The sequence below is a fragment of the Ammodytes marinus genome (genome assembly GCF_949987685.1).
Source record: "Ammodytes marinus genome assembly, chromosome: 15".
NCBI lineage: Eukaryota > Metazoa > Chordata > Actinopteri > Uranoscopiformes > Ammodytidae > Ammodytes > Ammodytes marinus.
The window spans coordinates 21,329,096-21,347,068 of record NC_137219.1 but is presented as its reverse complement, the minus strand read 5'-3'; the positions used below and the strand labels follow the sequence as shown (position 1 = coordinate 21,347,068).

The window sequence follows — 17,973 nt, the reverse complement described above, 5'->3', positions numbered from 1 at the left end:
ACAGATTTCCTCTGACTTGTCTGTTATCATGTCTTCTAGGTAATGTCCATACTCTGACTCTGAGTCTGATAAGTACTGTTCTTCCAGGGGCACATCCACTGGGGAGTAATTGTTCTCAACATTGGGAGTTTGTGTCCTCTCCTTAGCTTTTCTGCGCCTGAGGACTCGTGGAGAAGGGGTAGGTGTGAGGTCAACTTCAGGGCTTAATCTGACTTGTTGTCCAAGGGGCAAAAGATGATTACGGTGCATGACTTTAATGGGTCCTGAACCACTTGCAGGCTTAAGACGATAGACTGGAAGATCAGACATTTGACTTTCCACCACATAAGGTGTTGCACTCCAGCGATCAGCAAGCTTTTGCTTTCCTTTTAGGCCAAGGTTTCGAATAAGGACTGTGTCTCCAGGATTTAAGCAATGATAACGCACTTTCTGGTCGTATCTCTCTTTGTTACCTTGGTTTAACTTTGCAGAAGTGGTTTGGGCTAACTGATAAGCTGCCTGAAGTTCTTTCTTCATGTTGGACACATATTTCAGGTAAGACGTTTTCGAGGTTCCATCAGCTGACACACCAAAGCAAACGTCCACAGGAAGTCTGGCTTCCCTTCCAAACATTAACAGGTAGGGTGAAAATCCGGTGGATTCATTGGGTGTACAGTTGTATGCATGCACTAGATGAGCAATGTGCTGACTCCATTTGGACTTTTGACTGGGCTCGAGAGTTCCTAACATGTTCAAGAGAGTTCTGTTGAACCTTTCGGGTTGAGGGTCACCTTGTGGATGGTATGGTGTAGTTCTCGATTTTCTCACACCCAACATGGTCAACATTTCTTTCACCAACTGACTCTCGAAGTCTCGACCCTGGTCAGAATGTATGCGATTGGGGAGGCCATAGTGAATGAAGTACTTTTCCCACAATGTTTTGGCAACTGTTATGGCTCTTTGATCTCTGGTGGGGAAAGCTTGTGCATAACGGGTAAAATGGTCAGTTACTACCAATACATTACACACATTTCGGGAATCTGGCTCGATGCTTAGAAAATCTATGCACACAAGGTCCATGGGTCCTGAGCTTTTGATGTGTGACAACGGTGCTGCTCTCTGTGGCAGGGTTTTTCTCTTTATGCAGCGTTCACATGTCTTGCAGTATGTCTCTACGTCTAGCTTCATGCGGGGCCAGAAAAATCTGTCAGAGACGAGGGCATATGTCTTGTCAAAGCCTAGATGTCCATTACTATCATGCAATGACTTTAAAACGATGCTCTGAAACTGTTTGGGGAGCACAAGTTGTCTACGTGAATGCTTGTCGGACTGTTTGACTGTTCTGTAGAGCAGACCTTGTTCAATGGACAGATTCTTCCACTCTCGTTTCAGAAGTGTAACATCTGGATGACTTGTCGGTATTTGATTTGCTGGTACTTTTTGACTGATGGCTAGCCATGCCTCACCAATACAGGGGTCACTTTTCTGAGCGGCTTGAAGCTCGGCTGAACTAAAAGTGGGCATATGATTGGCTGTTACTGCAGCTGCTTGACAGAATGCTTTGGGAACAGCTGAAACTGTTGCTCCTACTTGTTCAATGACACGTGGATAGGAATGTTTGTTTCGTGGGTTGCTTGACACGTTCTGACAGAGAGCTCGTACTCCTGGAACTGGAATCTCTTGCCATTCATCCTCAGGTGTCATGCTGTTATGTGGGCGTCGGGACAATAAGTCTGCATCAACATTTTGCCGACCTGGTCTGTACTTCAGGCTGAAGTTGTAGGTGGACAGTGCTGCGAGCCAGCGATGACCAGTAGCATCCAGTTTTGCTGATGTCAGGATGTACGTCAGAGGGTTGTTGTCAGTTCTGACTTGTACGATAGCCCCATAAAGGTAGTCATGTAGTTTATCCACAATAGCCCATTTGAGAGCTAAAAACTCCAGTTTATGTGCTGGATAGTTTTTCTCAGATGGTGAGAGACTTCTGCTAATGAATGCAACTGGACGAAGACCATCTTCATGTTGTTGGTATAAGACACCACCTAGCCCATCCAGGCTAGCATCCACATGCAGTACGTATGGCTTCTGCGGATCAGCGAACACTAAAACAGGTGCTTTAGTGAGTCGTATCTTGAGTTCTTGAAATGCATGCTCGCATTCCTCAGTCCATCGAGACCCAAAGGGTTCAGAAAGCTTGAAGTAAGTCTTATCAGCTTGCTTTTCATTTATACTCACTTTTGAGTGGGAGCGAGGATAGCCTTGGAGAAGTCCATTGAGTGGGCGGCAGAGCTTTGAGAAGTCTTTCACGAAGCGGCGATAGTAGCCACAAAATCCAAGGAAGGATCTGAGCTTGGTCACAGTTTGGGGTCTTGGCCAAGAGATGACCGCCTCTATCTTTGAGGGGTCGGTTGCGATACCATCCTGCGACACGACATGTCCAACGTAGGTAACAGAAGTCCGTCCAAACTGGCACTTGTCGAGTGATACTTTGAGACCTTCCTCTTTGAGCCTGTCAAGAACTTTAAGCAGCCGCTCTTCATGTTCTTTGAGGGTGCGTCCGAAAACAATGACATCATCCAAATACACTAGCACCTCCAAAAAGTTCATGTCTCCAACTGTACGCTCCATGACTCTTTGAAAAGTGGCTGGTGCTCCGGAAATGCCTTGGGGCATGCGTTCAAATTGGTAAAAACCCAATGGACATATGAAAGCCGTCTTCTCCTTTTCAGCCTCACTCATGGGTATTTGATAGTACCCGCTCCTCAGGTCGAGGACACTGAACCATTTACTTCCAGACATACAATGTAGAGCATCTTCAATCTTTGGGACGGTGTACTGATCTGGTATTGTTCGGAGGTTAAGAGTTCTATAGTCCACGCACATTCGTACTTTGCCTGACTTCTTGCGTACGATTACAATGGGCGATGCGTAGGGACTACGCGACTCAGAGATAATGCCATGGGCTTGTAGTTCCTGTAGGTGTTGCCGCAAATCTTCAAAGTCAGCAGGCGGTAAGCGCCGTGATCTCTCTCGAAAGGGTCTTGCATCCTTGAGTCGGATCTCATGACTGGTACTTTTGGAGCAACCTACATCCCATTCATGTGTTGAAAAGACCTCTTTTCTTTCCATCATACTCTCACAGAGACGTCTTTTTGCTTCCTCCGGCATTGGAGATGCTCCAAAGTCAAAAACTGCTGGGTCTAGTTGACTTGTCACTTTGTCAGAGCACTGAGCCTTAGGCGGAGGAACTGGGTTAACGGGGAAAATGTGGGCTAGTGGGGTTCCACGTTTCAGAGAAACTTCTTTTGTTGAGAGGTTCTTTATTGTCACAGTGATGCGTTTATTGGAAACCACTGTTGCAGGATGAACTTCTGGTCTCACCCACAAATCTTCAGGGGAAAAGGTGTCAGTAGGCTGATCTACCAGCGCTAGTTGGTCTGTGAAATCACCAGGAAATTTGGGGATACCAGTGACTTTTAACACCTGTCCTGGTTGCAGACGGATTAGCTTGCTCTGGGTAAACCACACGGTCCCATGCTTGTTCACATCTTCTGGATTGTTAGACTGAGTGATTGTCTCATAGGCTTCTCTGAGGGCGGGATGTATTTTCAGAGTGCTCATGAACTGTTCTCCTGCTTGTTCTTTACAGGAGTCAAACATCTTTTTCACCAGCTTGGTGTTTGTTCCCACTAGTATGGCGACGTCCTGATCTTTCTCATGGTCAGGGCATAATAAAGCCAAAGTGTCAATTGTCTGTGCCACTCCAGTCACAGAGGCTGAGAACTCAAGTTTAAGGGCAACGTAACCATCGTATGGGTATTGTTCAGTGCTTAAACCCCATAGTTCAAGTTCTGTGAGTGGGTGAATCGGTAAGTGTTTCAAGTAAGTGTTATAAAAGCTGCGGTACAAAATAGTTACCACTGAGCCACTGTCAAGAATAGCTTTTGCATAAATGCCTTCTATCTGCACAGGTGCAATCGAGCGAGGTCCAATGAGACCTTCAGGTAACGGTTTGGTGTCTGTCACAGGGGTTGAACTTTGAGTGGAACGTATTTCACATGGAGCCAAGCATCGTTCCTTCACCTGGCTCCTTGGGAGTTTCCCTGGTTCCGGTTGGCTTTGATCAGCTTCTGATTAACTTTTCTCAGATCCTCAGGCTTATTACATTCTGGCCTTGTATGTCCATCCTGCCCACAATTGTAGCAGAAAATACCTGGCTGTATAGGTTTGGGCAGTTTCACTTTGGATGATGGATCCCAAGCAGACACTTCAGGTTTTTGCTGAGGGGGTGTGGTCTTTGTTGTCAGTGTTGCAGGTTTTGGAGTAGTTGGAGCGACGCTCAACAGTTTGCTCACTTGAGAAGACAACTCTTTCACTTCATTTCTTAGGCTGTTAAGCTCAGACGTAACGGAGGACGGTGGTACAGCGGTGGTGGAGGCAGTAACAGTTTTCTTTACTCCTTCCCTGGTGCTAATCCAGTTTTCTTCCTCTCTTACTTCTCGCATCAGCTGAGAGAATGAAGGGGGGTTTTCGCGTGTGTGACTCATCCTTATACGGAGCGCAACCATGTCTTGAGTGAGTGCACCTTTAATCAGCTGTTCCATCCGAGCTCGGTTCATTTCTTCAGCTTTAATTCCTCCTTTGAGAAGAGCGCGATGGAGAAGCTTGTCAAGGTGATACAGGAAAACGGACAGTTTTTCTCCTTCTTTCTGGTAGGTACATTTTAACTTGACCAAGATGTCAGCTCCGCTTTCTGTGGTGCCATAGGCTGTGTCAAGAGCAGATAAATAGTCGGTGGCTGTGGCAGTAGGAGTGCTAACTTTCAGAAAGCGAACTATGTCAGCAGCAGGCCCCTTTAAGCTCTCTACTATACGCTGTCTCTTAGCGGAGTCAGTGCATTGCCACTCACTGATCATTTGTGTTGCCTGCTCCATCCAGGCTTCATATTCTTCTTCACCTGACGGTACAGGTTTTACTCCTGAGAATAGCCTCAGCTTTCTGTAGCTGGGTCCATCAGTAGACACTTGGTTGCATTTGTCCACTAATTTGCCAATAGCAGTCACTAGATCCATATTCACATCAGCTTTGGGAGCTTGACTTTTTGTTACCATGGTCTGAAAATCCTCCATAGACTTTCCTTCCTCTTGAAGTAGTGACATCAGCTTTGTGTGAAAAGCATCCTCTTCAGGAGCAGCATACAGGGTAGCAAGGCTGTCCACAATGTGCACGGCCCAGGGTCCAGTCTCTCCTTCAATGCCTACTTGTGAAGGTACAACGTCAGGGTTTAAGTCAAGGCTTGTTTCCACCAAGATGAACAACTGTGTGCCAGTCAAGTCTCCACGTCTGTCAACTATCTTAGTGCGGCCAAAAACTTTAACTGTGTCTAGCACCTTATCAATGGTCTCTTTGCTAGTGAATATTGGTACATTACTCAGTAGTATCGTACTAGAAGGATTGGCAGTCTGCTTTAGACTCCACTCAACAGCTTGAGAAAAATCCATACTTAAGTGATACTAAAAGCTTAACTTATTTGTACTGTCTCACGTTGTGTGTTAAACTTTACTGAATAATAAAACTTTTGCCTGTCTGGTAAACAGGGAAATATATCTCAGCAGTGCCTCCAAAATGTAACCCCTTCCTGGCGCTGGAAGTATAATATGATTAAATAAGGTTACTATATAAATGTTCTAACCAACAGGATCCTGAGTACTTAGCAGTTGAATGGTGAATTTGGCTAAATCTCCCGTTACCAGTAGACAATATTATTCACAGGCATATGTAACAAATAAATTATTTAGAAATAATAGCGCAGTGCCTCCACTGTGGAATTACTTAACTCACACTCTATGAGCTATAATGGTATTTCCCCAGAAAAATATATAAAAGTAAATGTTCAGGACAATAAAATAGGATGTATAACAAATCGGGATTTATTTACGAATGCTGTTTTCTTGTTCTTTGTTGTATTCTCTAATTAGTTCTCTTTTCAATATGCACAACTTAACTGTTCATGCACAGTCTCAAACTCAAATTAGTACCAATGCACTAATAAAAAAACCTTTAAAGAAAATAATAAATGCAAATAAATGTACAGGCAAGATCCCTTTAAACCTTTTCACATTAAATGTAAAAGTCTAAGAAATAAACTTAAATTGAAGGCATGTAGCCTTTAAACCTGAAATATAGTTATATCCCCTAACAGGAAAGATACCAGGGTTAACAATACATTTAGCACACTTGAATTCAAACACACTTCACATTGAAATATATGAAGTGTTTTGGTTAACCAGCTCAACCTTTTTAAATGTTCTCTAAATATACCAAGCGCTTGGGTTTGAATTAGTTGGGGCCCCTAAGTTGGTGCACTTATGATGAATAATTCCTTTAGTTTGCGGCGACACTCTCTGTGTCGGAAACTACTCACATATCCACCAGCTCGGCCGAAATCAACGAGCTGGGATGACGTCGAAACAATGGCGGTCAAAAAGAAAAGCTGACAGCGTCAGCGCCGCTCCGGCGATGAAACGATGGCAGGCAAGATAAAACAGAAGATCCCTCTCGGCAACGGGTCTTGTGGTGAAACGATGGCAGGCGAGACGAAACAGCTCAGCTTACGGTGAAAGGATAGCAGGCGAGTTAAACACGGATAGTCCTCCGGTGGGCAATGCAGGTCCGGTGGTGGAATTCCTCCTCACGAGGCAGCTAACAGCGTCCATCCAATACGGCACTTAAGTGAAGTCTGTATCTCCCGGTGGAGCACTTTACTTTACTAAGTCAACACTACACATTATACACAAAGTTTATCCGTAACAGATATTCGTGCCCAATACTGGGTATTGCGTCTACAAATAATCAATCTCCTCGTTTAACTAAGTTCTCAGTCCTGTTCGTCCGCTTGCTGAAAGTCTCTCTCCCGAATGCGCACATGTTACCGTTTTCACTTCCTCATTAAACTTGTACTCTCCAATAAGATGAGCTGTGATTCGCTAAGAGTTCTTCATACATGAATCTTATTGGCTTATGGGTACTCAGCTTAAAACACATTGAAAATAATTTACAAGTTACCAAAAAAACAATGGATTAATGAAAATGCAGTTTCCATTCAGTTTACCCACTTATAAAATAAATACTTTATTTATTAAGCAGTAATTACCCATATATTAAATAAATCACCTTGTATTTATTTAACTGTATTTTAGGAGGTCCCTACATTATGATAGTGTGACAACCCGATGAACACGAGGAGAACAGACCAACAGGCCAACAGGCCCCACTGTGGAGTTTCCCTGACACCTGCAGACTTTGACCACAGACTCAAGTTTAACCCGTTTGCTCTTTAAGATGTGTTTCACTTTGATATAACATCGTCAGCAGCTTAGTATGTCTGGGGGTTAGCTCCTATAAGAGATCACTGCAATATATAGCCTCCACCATTATTAACCTCTGTTGAAGGCAAACAAGCTAGTCTAATTTACATTAATAAGTGTTCCCTGTCATGTAGTCAAATTTACAAAATGTGGAAAAATACAAGTCAGATAGAGGAATGGCACATCAATAAAGACAATGCCAAAAATACAATTACAATGTTTTGCTTGAGCCCCTGCCCCCCAAGATGTCTGTGCACGGCCCTGGTCTACACTAATTTATTTTTTTGTAACAAAAAAACAAAACAGTATCCGTTTCTTGTGTAAGAATTGTACTAACTGTTCCTTTACAATCCTGCCAACTATTTCTAAACTTAGTGAATGATGAAGCTACTGAATTTTTTTTGTCTCTCCCTGATATGGAGGATTAAACTCCCACTGATTCTGTTGCAGAGACCAGAATAACCCAGTATCAAATCCCTCCTTCAAACCCCCTTTGCGGATAAAAATGGAGGGACTCCAAGTTCTCGATAAGGCCGCGAGAATTCACGAGGCTAGTGACCTACCACTTTAAAAACAAACATCAAGTCAAACGTGATGTTCTGGAGGCCTTTTCGGGAAACTCCAGGCTCCTTTTACCTCCCATTGTTCAGTCCTTGTGACCAGTTATAAGCCTGGGAAGCTTTCAGCACATTTTCACTGTCACGTTAGCAACTGTTGGGATTCATGTTAGGATTCTGCAGTGAAGTGCACACACGCATAGCATAGTTGTGCATCATGCACTATATATTTAGGTATGTACCCACTGTTAAACTGCATGGGAATAATTGACTGTGCAAAAAGAAGTATTGCAGAGAGGACAATACACCATACAAGCCACATTCACATGCAGCCACACACTTCATTCTAAATACATGTTATGTATCCTCTCTGAAGGCCTAGTGAAAACAAGACCTCTGTTTGAACCACAACAGAGCAGATGAATGGAGGAGAGGAATGCACACAGCAGGCTGGATGACTGAGAGATGAAGGGGAAACAAAGCAGCTCCACACACTTGCACAAAGCTTCATGTATTTAGACCAAATGTACTTTTTGTGAATTTAAAGATGGAGTCAGTGGTTCTGGAGAATGTTTGTTGTCAAAATCACGTGATGTCAAAATCAGTTATTATCTCCTTACCATCCACCTGTTCGTACTGTGTGTACACTGAAAAGAAATCCAGTGTTAATTAACAGCCTAGGATCTGTAAATGGATCTTCACCTAAGGGGAAAACTAGTACAACCTATGCAATCTTCCTTGACTCCACCTTTAAAATGCAACAGTCTGTCACTGTTTTGTGGACAAACAGCATTTAGTAAAGGTCCTGATGAGGAATCTAAGCAATCTCAAGTATGGCGTCTCAGGGGATCAATAGTGTTGGACGCTGACAGAAAGCTTGAGGCATCTTTTTCAGTTTAAATGCAGATGTGTGCAAACGATGCCGATATAATTAGAGTCATGTAGAACTGAATCATTTTGACCGGAAACCAGTCAGAGGAAGCCGGCACAACTCTGCAGCATTACGGTAACAGACATAGAGGTATGACACAACTGATGCTTAAAACAGCACAGGAACAAAACTTCAAACACAGTGAACGCGTATTCAAATATGGTAAAGGTTTTACCAGCAACCTCAGACAAGGGAGGAAGTACAAAAGGAAGAAATGGTCCTGGATTTGTTTGTTCCTTTGTGTGTATGTTTGTGTAATCAGTGTTTTTTCCCTGTGTTGTCACGCATGTGGATTGTTTCTGGGCTTTTAAAATGTAACCAGATTCACCAAAATGAGCCCAGATTACATAACTGTAAATCGGGGAGAGGAAACTGAGATGGTGTTATCATGACTGTAATGAGCACTGTCATTTCCTGGAGTCTGTAAAACTACTCTATTTGTTAACCTGAGATTGGATTTTACTCAAATGTTATTGGTCATTAGGGTTGCAAAGGGGTGGAAAGTTTCTGGTAAATTTCCGGAAACTTTACGGAAACTTTCCACGGGAACTTTCGCTCGGGAATTTTGGGAATATTCAAAATTGGAAATTATAGGATTTTAATTCCCAAAATTCCTGTTAATTCCCATACATTCCCATGGAAAGTTTCCAACTTTGAAAATTCCCGGAATTTTGCATTCCTATTGGTCATGTAATCATGCATTTGTGTGAGCTTTTTGTGATTTGCGTTGTGTCTGAATGGTACCTGTGTACTAGGGGAGAACGGGGTAATATGTCACATGGGTTGGATGTCACATTCGTTATATCTCGCCACCAGAGCGCGGTAGCTCTGAAATGTTGATATAAAAAAGGTCCAGAATTGGGATCAGAGGTCACATACATAGACTTCCTTAGAGGAAGACAGCTGCATTTCAGGTGAGAGGATGTTTTGTGTTTTTCATGTCAAATTCAAAATATTTTGCTTCTCAGTATTTTTCTTCTAGGCTTTTACACAATGGGTTTATAACAAAACACTTGTTACCCTCAGAAAGTGTGAAGGGTAAACTGTAGTTTAGATTGTGGTTAGCAAGCTAATTAGTTGTCAGATGGTTGTTGGCCTTGATGCTAGCAAGAAATTCAAGTTGGGGTTGGTCGTCAAATTTTTTGGGGGGTTGGTTGTCACATGTTATCTCAAGGCTGCAGCCAGAAAAGGAACCCAATAACGAAAGAAATTGTCAAGCTGTATCCTCACTGACACCCCAGAGAAGGAAAGAATAGAGCAGGAAAAGGCAGCTAGCAAGCAAAAGAAAAAAGGGCAACAAAATCAAAACAACCCAGTGCATCCCAAACTAGACCAGCTGCCAAGGCTACAGAACGTTATGTAGGCCTATTTGTCAACTTGACAATGCAATTAAACATTCAAATTTGGTTCTGCCTCCTTGCCTTCTTTTTAAGATTTTTCTCATTAAGATAACATTGTGACAAACAACCCCATAGTGTGTGACAACCGACCCCTTGATGGGGTTGGTTGTCACAATGTGTCAGAGTGTCTTTGATGGTAAATTACTTCTTCATTACAATAAGTTGGAAAAAAAGAGAGACACACATTTCTAGCCAACACCTTAAGCTTCAATTTAATGTAGGAATGGCTATTGACAGATGTTTTGGTGATGAGCAATTCTCACTAGAGTAAAAAGTGTGCCTACTTACCCCGTTCTCCCCTACATGCTACTTCTTATTTTTTATGCTTTTAATAATGGATTTGTTTTTCAAATCATTTTCATTTATTTATTCAAGATTTTACTGGAATAAGTTGTGCAAAAAGGAAATGAGTCAAATGAAAGAAAAATATTTTCCTCTGCATCCTAATCTCAGCCCTCTATCAAATAACAAAGGAGAGCAGATGAAAGAGGGGCGGTGAAATAACATTGGCATAATGGGATAAGTTCCTGGCATCCAGTTTAACACGGGCAGTGTAACATAGCACCGCTTTCTTAAGCCATGACCGAGCTAGTTGGAACTACAGTTATGTCAGTACATTCAGCTCACTATGCAGAGCAGCATGTGTGAGTATTAGTAGAGGCTGAAATAGTTTCACTTGGTATATGAAATTGAAACAAATGCGTTGGCACTTATGGTTATTAAAGGCCTACTTCACCGGTTGGAATATGAAGGTGTATTGAACTCGGAGATCCTATTTAGTATAAATGTGCAAAAAAAAATTTAATCGGATCATCTTAGCCTGAGAAAAGGCAGAAAGAATGTTTTATGGTTTATGGACATTAAGGTGTTGCTTTTACAAGACCTTGTCTGTTTGCATCTGTATTTCTCCTATCCATCCATCTTTATCGGCCCTTATCTCAACATTATTCCAATACTACTCAAAGCTTCCATAATCATTCTTCGCACTATTCTGAAGGTTATTACAGAAGGATTTGTTCATGATGATATCTATAAGTTAAACATATCACCCTATTCACACAGTGTCTCGCTTGAAAATTAGTTTTCAGATAGAATAAAAGTCGTTGTGCTATGTCACGATGTGTGTGCTTTGTCTTCATGCACATTGTCTGTGTGTGTGTCATTGGGAATCCCTGGGCATTCTGGACATGAGCTGGCATGTACAGTACACACACTGATTCATCATTATGAATCACTCAGTCAGCCGTACACAGTAAAGTACATTAAGGGGAGGGGTTAATGAGTGAACAATGACTCATCAAATCGCATTCTGAACGTGTGACTGTGTTAAGACTGAAAGCATCAGTGACACCCCCCCCCCCCCCCCGCTGAACTTTGAAACACCACACCGTTTCACTGTTCTCCCCTGTAGCTTCACCTGCTTCCTCCTTGTTTATTCACCTTCCTGCTCCCTGAACCAGCCTGACTGGTATTTACTGGATGACCTCAGTCATGTGGTGTAAATGTTTGATATTGTTTCGGTCTATAGGCTATATAAGTACAGTATATTCATATTTGAGGTTTGGCTGTTACAATCAGTGCATTTTAATACTTGTACCTTTGAGTGTTTGTATTCTATGCTCATTTTAACTTGTAAATAGTGTTTGTTTTACTACATTAAGTCAGTGTTAGGTTGGTTAGGTTAGGTTAGGTTGCTATGATGCATATATTTGACTACCCAACAAATACAAAGTATTTAAGTTAGCTTCAAAATACAATTGATAAACCCATGTTGTTGGACTTTGTTCTAATTACTCTGGACAGTCATAATTTTTTTTTTTCAAACTCATTTTTCGACGTCCCTGAATTGTTCTGTGTGCTTAAATAAGCTTTGGGGGTTTATGCAGTCAGCAGCCCCGACTTCCCTTTTGTCCAAACTGATTGTTTTTCACTCCTTCCATCTTACAGCACTTTGTTGAAGGCGTTGCTTAACAGATTGTGCAAGTTCGGACGATCCTGACAGATTCACAGCTCCGGTTTTCCGTTATTTAGTGCAACACAGGGCAACAGATAAAACCAGAGTCCAAGAAGGAGGTGACACAGGACACTAGTCATTAGTCAGTAAAGGCAGTCTGTTTGCTCTGCAGACAGGATCTCCTTCTGCTGGAGGAGTAGGCCTATATGAGGCCAAACAAGCTGTTCTGGTTTAAATATAGAAAGATCAAAGATCATCAGTGTCATTAAAAAAATACAATATAATCCTCCATAGAGGGGTGGAGGTTGGTTTGCATTGGAATTAAAACATGAATCATCCACAATCTTCACTATCAAAAAGTTGAGTCCACGTGCTGATGGCGGTCATTGTAAAACTGTACCACTAGATGGCGACAGTTGACAATTTTATGGAGACATGGGAGGCATCTTCTGTCACATAGCACTGTGCACTACTAAACAAAAGACATTATTCAATATGATAGTGACGTTGGAGCAGAAACAATTGGCAGAGATTGGATGGTAACAGAGTTTATTTTCCTCATAATTTCAGGACTGATTTGATCCACAAGCCAATAAAAACCTTCCTGTTCTTTGAATTGCCGGTGATTTGGAGAGTGTGATATATATATTTTTTTAAGTTCAGGAGACAGAGAGATGCTTTTAATTTGTTTCAATACAGCACAAAAAAAGGCTAAAGACATTTTTTTGTCGGAATACAAGATGTTTTATGACGGTAAACCAATTAGCTGTGTCTGTATGTGGAGTGTGAGTTTCAGATAGGAGACCATTTGAAAGGGTATATCTCAATGAAATCTTTTTAAGTCAAAATATTATGTATCTGTCCTATATTTGTCTTAGTGAATATTAACTCATACGTTTATTTAATTAATAAACAGACAATATTTAACCAACTCTGAACTGTTTTTACGTGTCGGGGAGCAGCACATTTAAAATATGGGCCACATGGTGGGAAAAACAAATACTTTATTACAAAGACTTTCCCATGACTACAGTGAAAATTATTTTTCTTATGTTACATTTAACCAAAAACTAAAATCCTAAAATAACTTGGCTCTGAAAACACACGGACAGGTCCACGGTCCCTAGTTCCTGGTTAAGATGTAAAGACAGTCAAACAGACAGACAGCTCATAACACTGCAGTAGGCCTACTTAAAGGCTTGTGACTCCGAAGCTCAGATCGATAGTCATTTTCAGCAGTCTGGAGGATTATCCAGCTCACTGCCCACTTATGCCATGCAAACTAAACACGCACGCACGCACGCGCGCACGCACGCACGCACACACACGCACACACACACACACACACACACACACACACACACACACTTTTGCGTCCTCTAGCCAGCACGGTCCTGTGAATCCATATTTTTACAGACTGAGACATTGACTGAGAACATTTATCCTGCTTTTCAACTACTGAAAGCTGCCGGCTTTATCCTGTCCTTCCTATTCCTTGAATACAGGGCTTTATTATTTTAACCCTTCTCCTGTGTTAACTTTCTGTAACCATCTCTTATGTTAACGGGTCGGTTTTGACCCCTGCCTCAAATCAGCTGTAAAAAACATTAAAAACAATATCTATCATCCAATTTGTTGAAGCTGTGGAAGTGGCCCACCTTTCAGTCTAAACGCCATGAGGAAAAGAGGGACCGGGTGACCATTGCTGTGACCCAGATAAAGGGAGTGCTGGAAAGTCAGACATCGATTACAGAAGCCCTGGCAATGGACAGTTACTCTTCAAAACCTGTGTTTGAAGCAGTATGTGAGGATGCAGCAGACCCAGCTGAGGTGTCAAGTCAAACCCCTGTAACTCCTTTTGAAGAGGATTCACCAAAATAAGTTTCTTCCAATGAAAGCTGTGTGACTACAACCACAGAAGTTGTCAAATTCATCCTGGAGAAAAGAACGAGTAATATCTGTCCCATTAATGATAATGAAAACCTCTCAGAAGAGCATTCTGACCAGCTTGTGTCCAGCAACTCAAAGGTTACAGAGGCAGCAGCAACTGAGATTGTCAGAGTTATTTTGGAAGAACTTGAGCTGGAGACGAATGGTTTACCTAAGAGTAAGTCCCAATCAGAGAACACCTCTCACAAAACCTGTGAAATGACAAAGCATCAGTTAAGTGTCTGATTTACGGGGTGGATTGCCTTGTCAGAAGAACAAGAGAAAGCACAGATGAATTTTATCTTTATGACCAAATTGCCAAAGAGATTTCCAGCGGCAATCACAAAATTGTTGCCCAACAGTTTAGTGATGCAGTATACCAGCACCTGAAACCAGTGGACAACGGACAAAAGGTGAACATCTTGGTCAAGATTAAGACCGAAGTGGATACTTTCATGAAGAGGATGTGGAAGTGGCTCACCAATCTGTCACAACAGCATGAGCAAAAGAGGGACCAGGTGACTGTTGCTGTGAGCCAGATTATGGGACTAGTGGGAAGTCTGACATCAATTACAGAAGCCCTGGCAATGGACAGCTATGCTTTAAAACCAGTGTCTAAAGCAGCACCTACTTGTATCACTGATTAATTAACTATCAATAGTGAAGTTGCATGTGAGGCTGAGGAAAACCAGGCTGAGTCCGCAGCCGACCCATGTGCATGCAAGCCTGCAGTAAACCCTGTCTATAAGTGGGACGAAGACTGCGCTATTATGGTGTCCGGGCTGATTAATCAGATCGTCAAAGATTGGACCATTAATCTGTCTGGTAATGACATAGAAAATACCATCAGGACACTGAAAGAGAAGCTTTGTGCAGAAATTGCAGGCACTGACATTACTGTAAAACCAAGTGGTCACTATATTAAAAGGACAATCAGGGCTGTGCACAAGGACCTGTGCAAGAAGATGGGCAGTGCAGGGGGGCTAAGGATGAACTTGCTGTCACAGGATCCCTTAGTTTATCAATATATAATTGAGACTCTAAAACAGTAGCCTGGCTCCACCCGCCTACCTACTTCCGGTCAAATTTTATTTTCCCTTCAGTAGTCAAATGAAATGAAGTACGATGATCTGGTTGGACCAGGCTACTAAAACAGCACATGGTGACACCAAAGAAGACGAGCAACATTAACAAGTTCATAAAATCTGTTTGTAACACCATAACCAAACCATTTTCTGCCTTCTTCAGAAGTGGGCGCTAATTGTGCCATCAGCAGTTACGTTGGGTGGGTGGGATAGACCTTTTCCACAGCGGTCCAAATCTCCACTGTGGAAGAGGTCTATTGGGAAGTGTCAAATCATGCAGCTTATTCTCTGTGTAATGAGCCTTTTTCAGCTAGTAACCTACGCTCAGAGTCTACCTGGATATGATGCAGGACTCTAGGTCTCTTACGGGCCGAACAGGTGCCTCACTGTGTTGCTGTGGGTTTGGTTTCCTCCCAAATTAAAATGAAAAAATAATAAATTCAAAAGGAATCTAAACAACATCAGATGGAAAAAAAAGGAACAACAACTAAAAGATTTTTTCTGTACGCTTCCAATTTTGCTGCAAATTTTAATTATCAGCAGTGAGGGCGGGTGAGTGGGCGGGACGGACTTCTTCTTCTTCTTCAGAAGTGGGCGCTAATTGTGCCATCAGCAGTTACGTTGGGTGGGTGGTTGGGATAGACCTTTTCCACAGCGGTCCAAATCTCCACTGTGAAAGAGGTCTATTGGGGGTGGCCTGAAATCCCAGATCATGTCTAGCGTATTATCTGTGCTACCAGCCTGTTTGTCTTATACGCTCAGAGTTTACCTGGATATGATGCAGGACTCTAGGTCTCTTACAGGGCAGCACAGGTACCTCAGTGTTCAATGCTGTGGCCTTGCACCAATAAGGTGAGGGTTCAAATCTGGGCCTTAACCCCCTTGCTGTGAGGAGTCACAACCTGCTCACTGTGTTGCTGTGGGTTTTCTCCGAGGTCTTTGGTTTCCTCCCACATTAAAATAAAAAAAATCATAATTTCAGAAAAAAAACATTAGATAAAAAAAACACACATCATAACAACAACAAAAATCTAATATAAAAGTAATGAAACATCAACCTTTCTGTTTTAGAACCTTTATTTTCTGCTCCAAAACTACATATTGGTAAATGTGTTAACTCAGACCAAAGTTCTGCTGTTTAAAATATAACTCCATCATAAGTTAGATCACGGCTTGTTATAAATAAAAAAAATAGATAACTGTCAATGTTATAAATCTGCTTAAAGACAATGTAAAATGTAGTTTTAGGAATGACTTGTTGGCCATATCAGCAGAATTAAACTAGTGATGTTAACGACCTCTGTCCAAGGTCCTGAATCTTTCCTAGCCCTTCATGGTGCTGCTGTTCAATGTCTGAATGGTACTAGTCACTAGCTGTGGTGTCAATGCCATCCAAGGTCTTGACTAGCTAGTACAGCCAATACTTTTTATTTACGTGTACATTCAACATAGTAGGGGTTTGTCCAGTTGGTCAGACAAACATCATTGTAACCTTAATCCTGGAATTTTTTTAGATTTTTCACAAATTACAATACAAACAATGTCTGAATCTTAAAAATACATTGTTTCAGTTCTTACTGAAATATAACGGATATGTTTTTAAGATGGGAAAGATGTTTTTGGCGATATCATGGCTATATTGATAGGAGTTGATTAGAGTGTTGCGCAGATGGGCTGAACTTACTTCTTGGATTGCTGCCCTTCTTGAGATTTATTTTATTATTTTTATTTTGTCATTTCATACAACCTAATTTGTTTACCTTGAAGTTTCTATTTCCTTTGCTTCTTTTATAGTTGAGTCATGTATATTTTCATCAACCACCACTGCTATAACCATGTTTTCTAGTTGTATGTAATAGACTTCTTTTATTTCATGTTTGTGCTAAATAGTTATTGAAAATAAAAATATGAATCATAACTATAAAATAACATTGTGAAATCAAATAGACAGTAACATCAGAAGTTCAGCTGTTGAAGGGAACATTTTGGACACAAAGAGTGAGCTGTAGACATTAAAAAGATGGAAGGTTTCCCTGTGTATGTCTTTGTTGTTCCAAAAAAATGAACCCCCCCCCACCCCCAAAAAAAGCATGAACTCTCCAACTTCACTCCATTATTTAATCTTTTTCGAGTCCCAAATAGTGAGGAATGGAAAACAGATCAGACTAAGGACCAAATGCTTTCTGGGACCTGTCGCTGTTCTGGGAATCTGCAGACGGCTTCAGAATTTGCTGCATGCGATTAATTAAAAACAGAAAATCAAAACCTTAAGTGTCTGTGAAGAACTCTGTTTTTCATTTATGAATTAAACAAAATGAACAATTCAAGTGAGATAGCAAACACTTATTTTGAGGATTTGTGAAGTTGTACCCAATGATCTGACACAAGTTGACTGACACAAGTTTTCTTGTTTTCAATCAAAATGAAAGTTCTTATAGAGGTTGATAGTACATCTGAAAACGATTGTTTTACTGGATAGGTGGACACAACACAACACAACTAACACAATACTTAAAATCAAAGAGTACAATATTTTATTGAAATTACCTGAAAGGAGACATCAATAATAGGCAAATATACACAGATTTAATGAAGGCTACTTTTGAATATAAAATGGTATATTCAATTAATTTATTTTTTTAAATTTGACTACATGTTTTATGTGTTTTCTTTAAAGTGCGCACCACACTGATTATTATTATTTGTTTGTGTGCTGTTTGGTTGGTTGATTTTCACTGAATAGGTTAAGTTAGTTACACAAGATGTATATT

General features: G+C 41.3%; 1 protein-coding gene across 1 annotated transcript; it reads right to left on the bottom strand.

The window, feature by feature from the left end:
- Window positions 1–4,058: 4,058 nt before the first annotated feature.
- Window positions 4,059–5,480, bottom strand: LOC307261994 (paraneoplastic antigen Ma1 homolog; the record flags this gene model as incomplete). Its single annotated transcript, XM_080042725.1, has 1 exon — window positions 4,059–5,480. One exon carries the CDS (start codon window positions 5,478–5,480, stop codon window positions 4,059–4,061), a length of 1,422 nt encoding a protein of 473 aa, XP_079898851.1.
- Window positions 5,481–17,973: the final 12,493 nt, after the last annotated feature.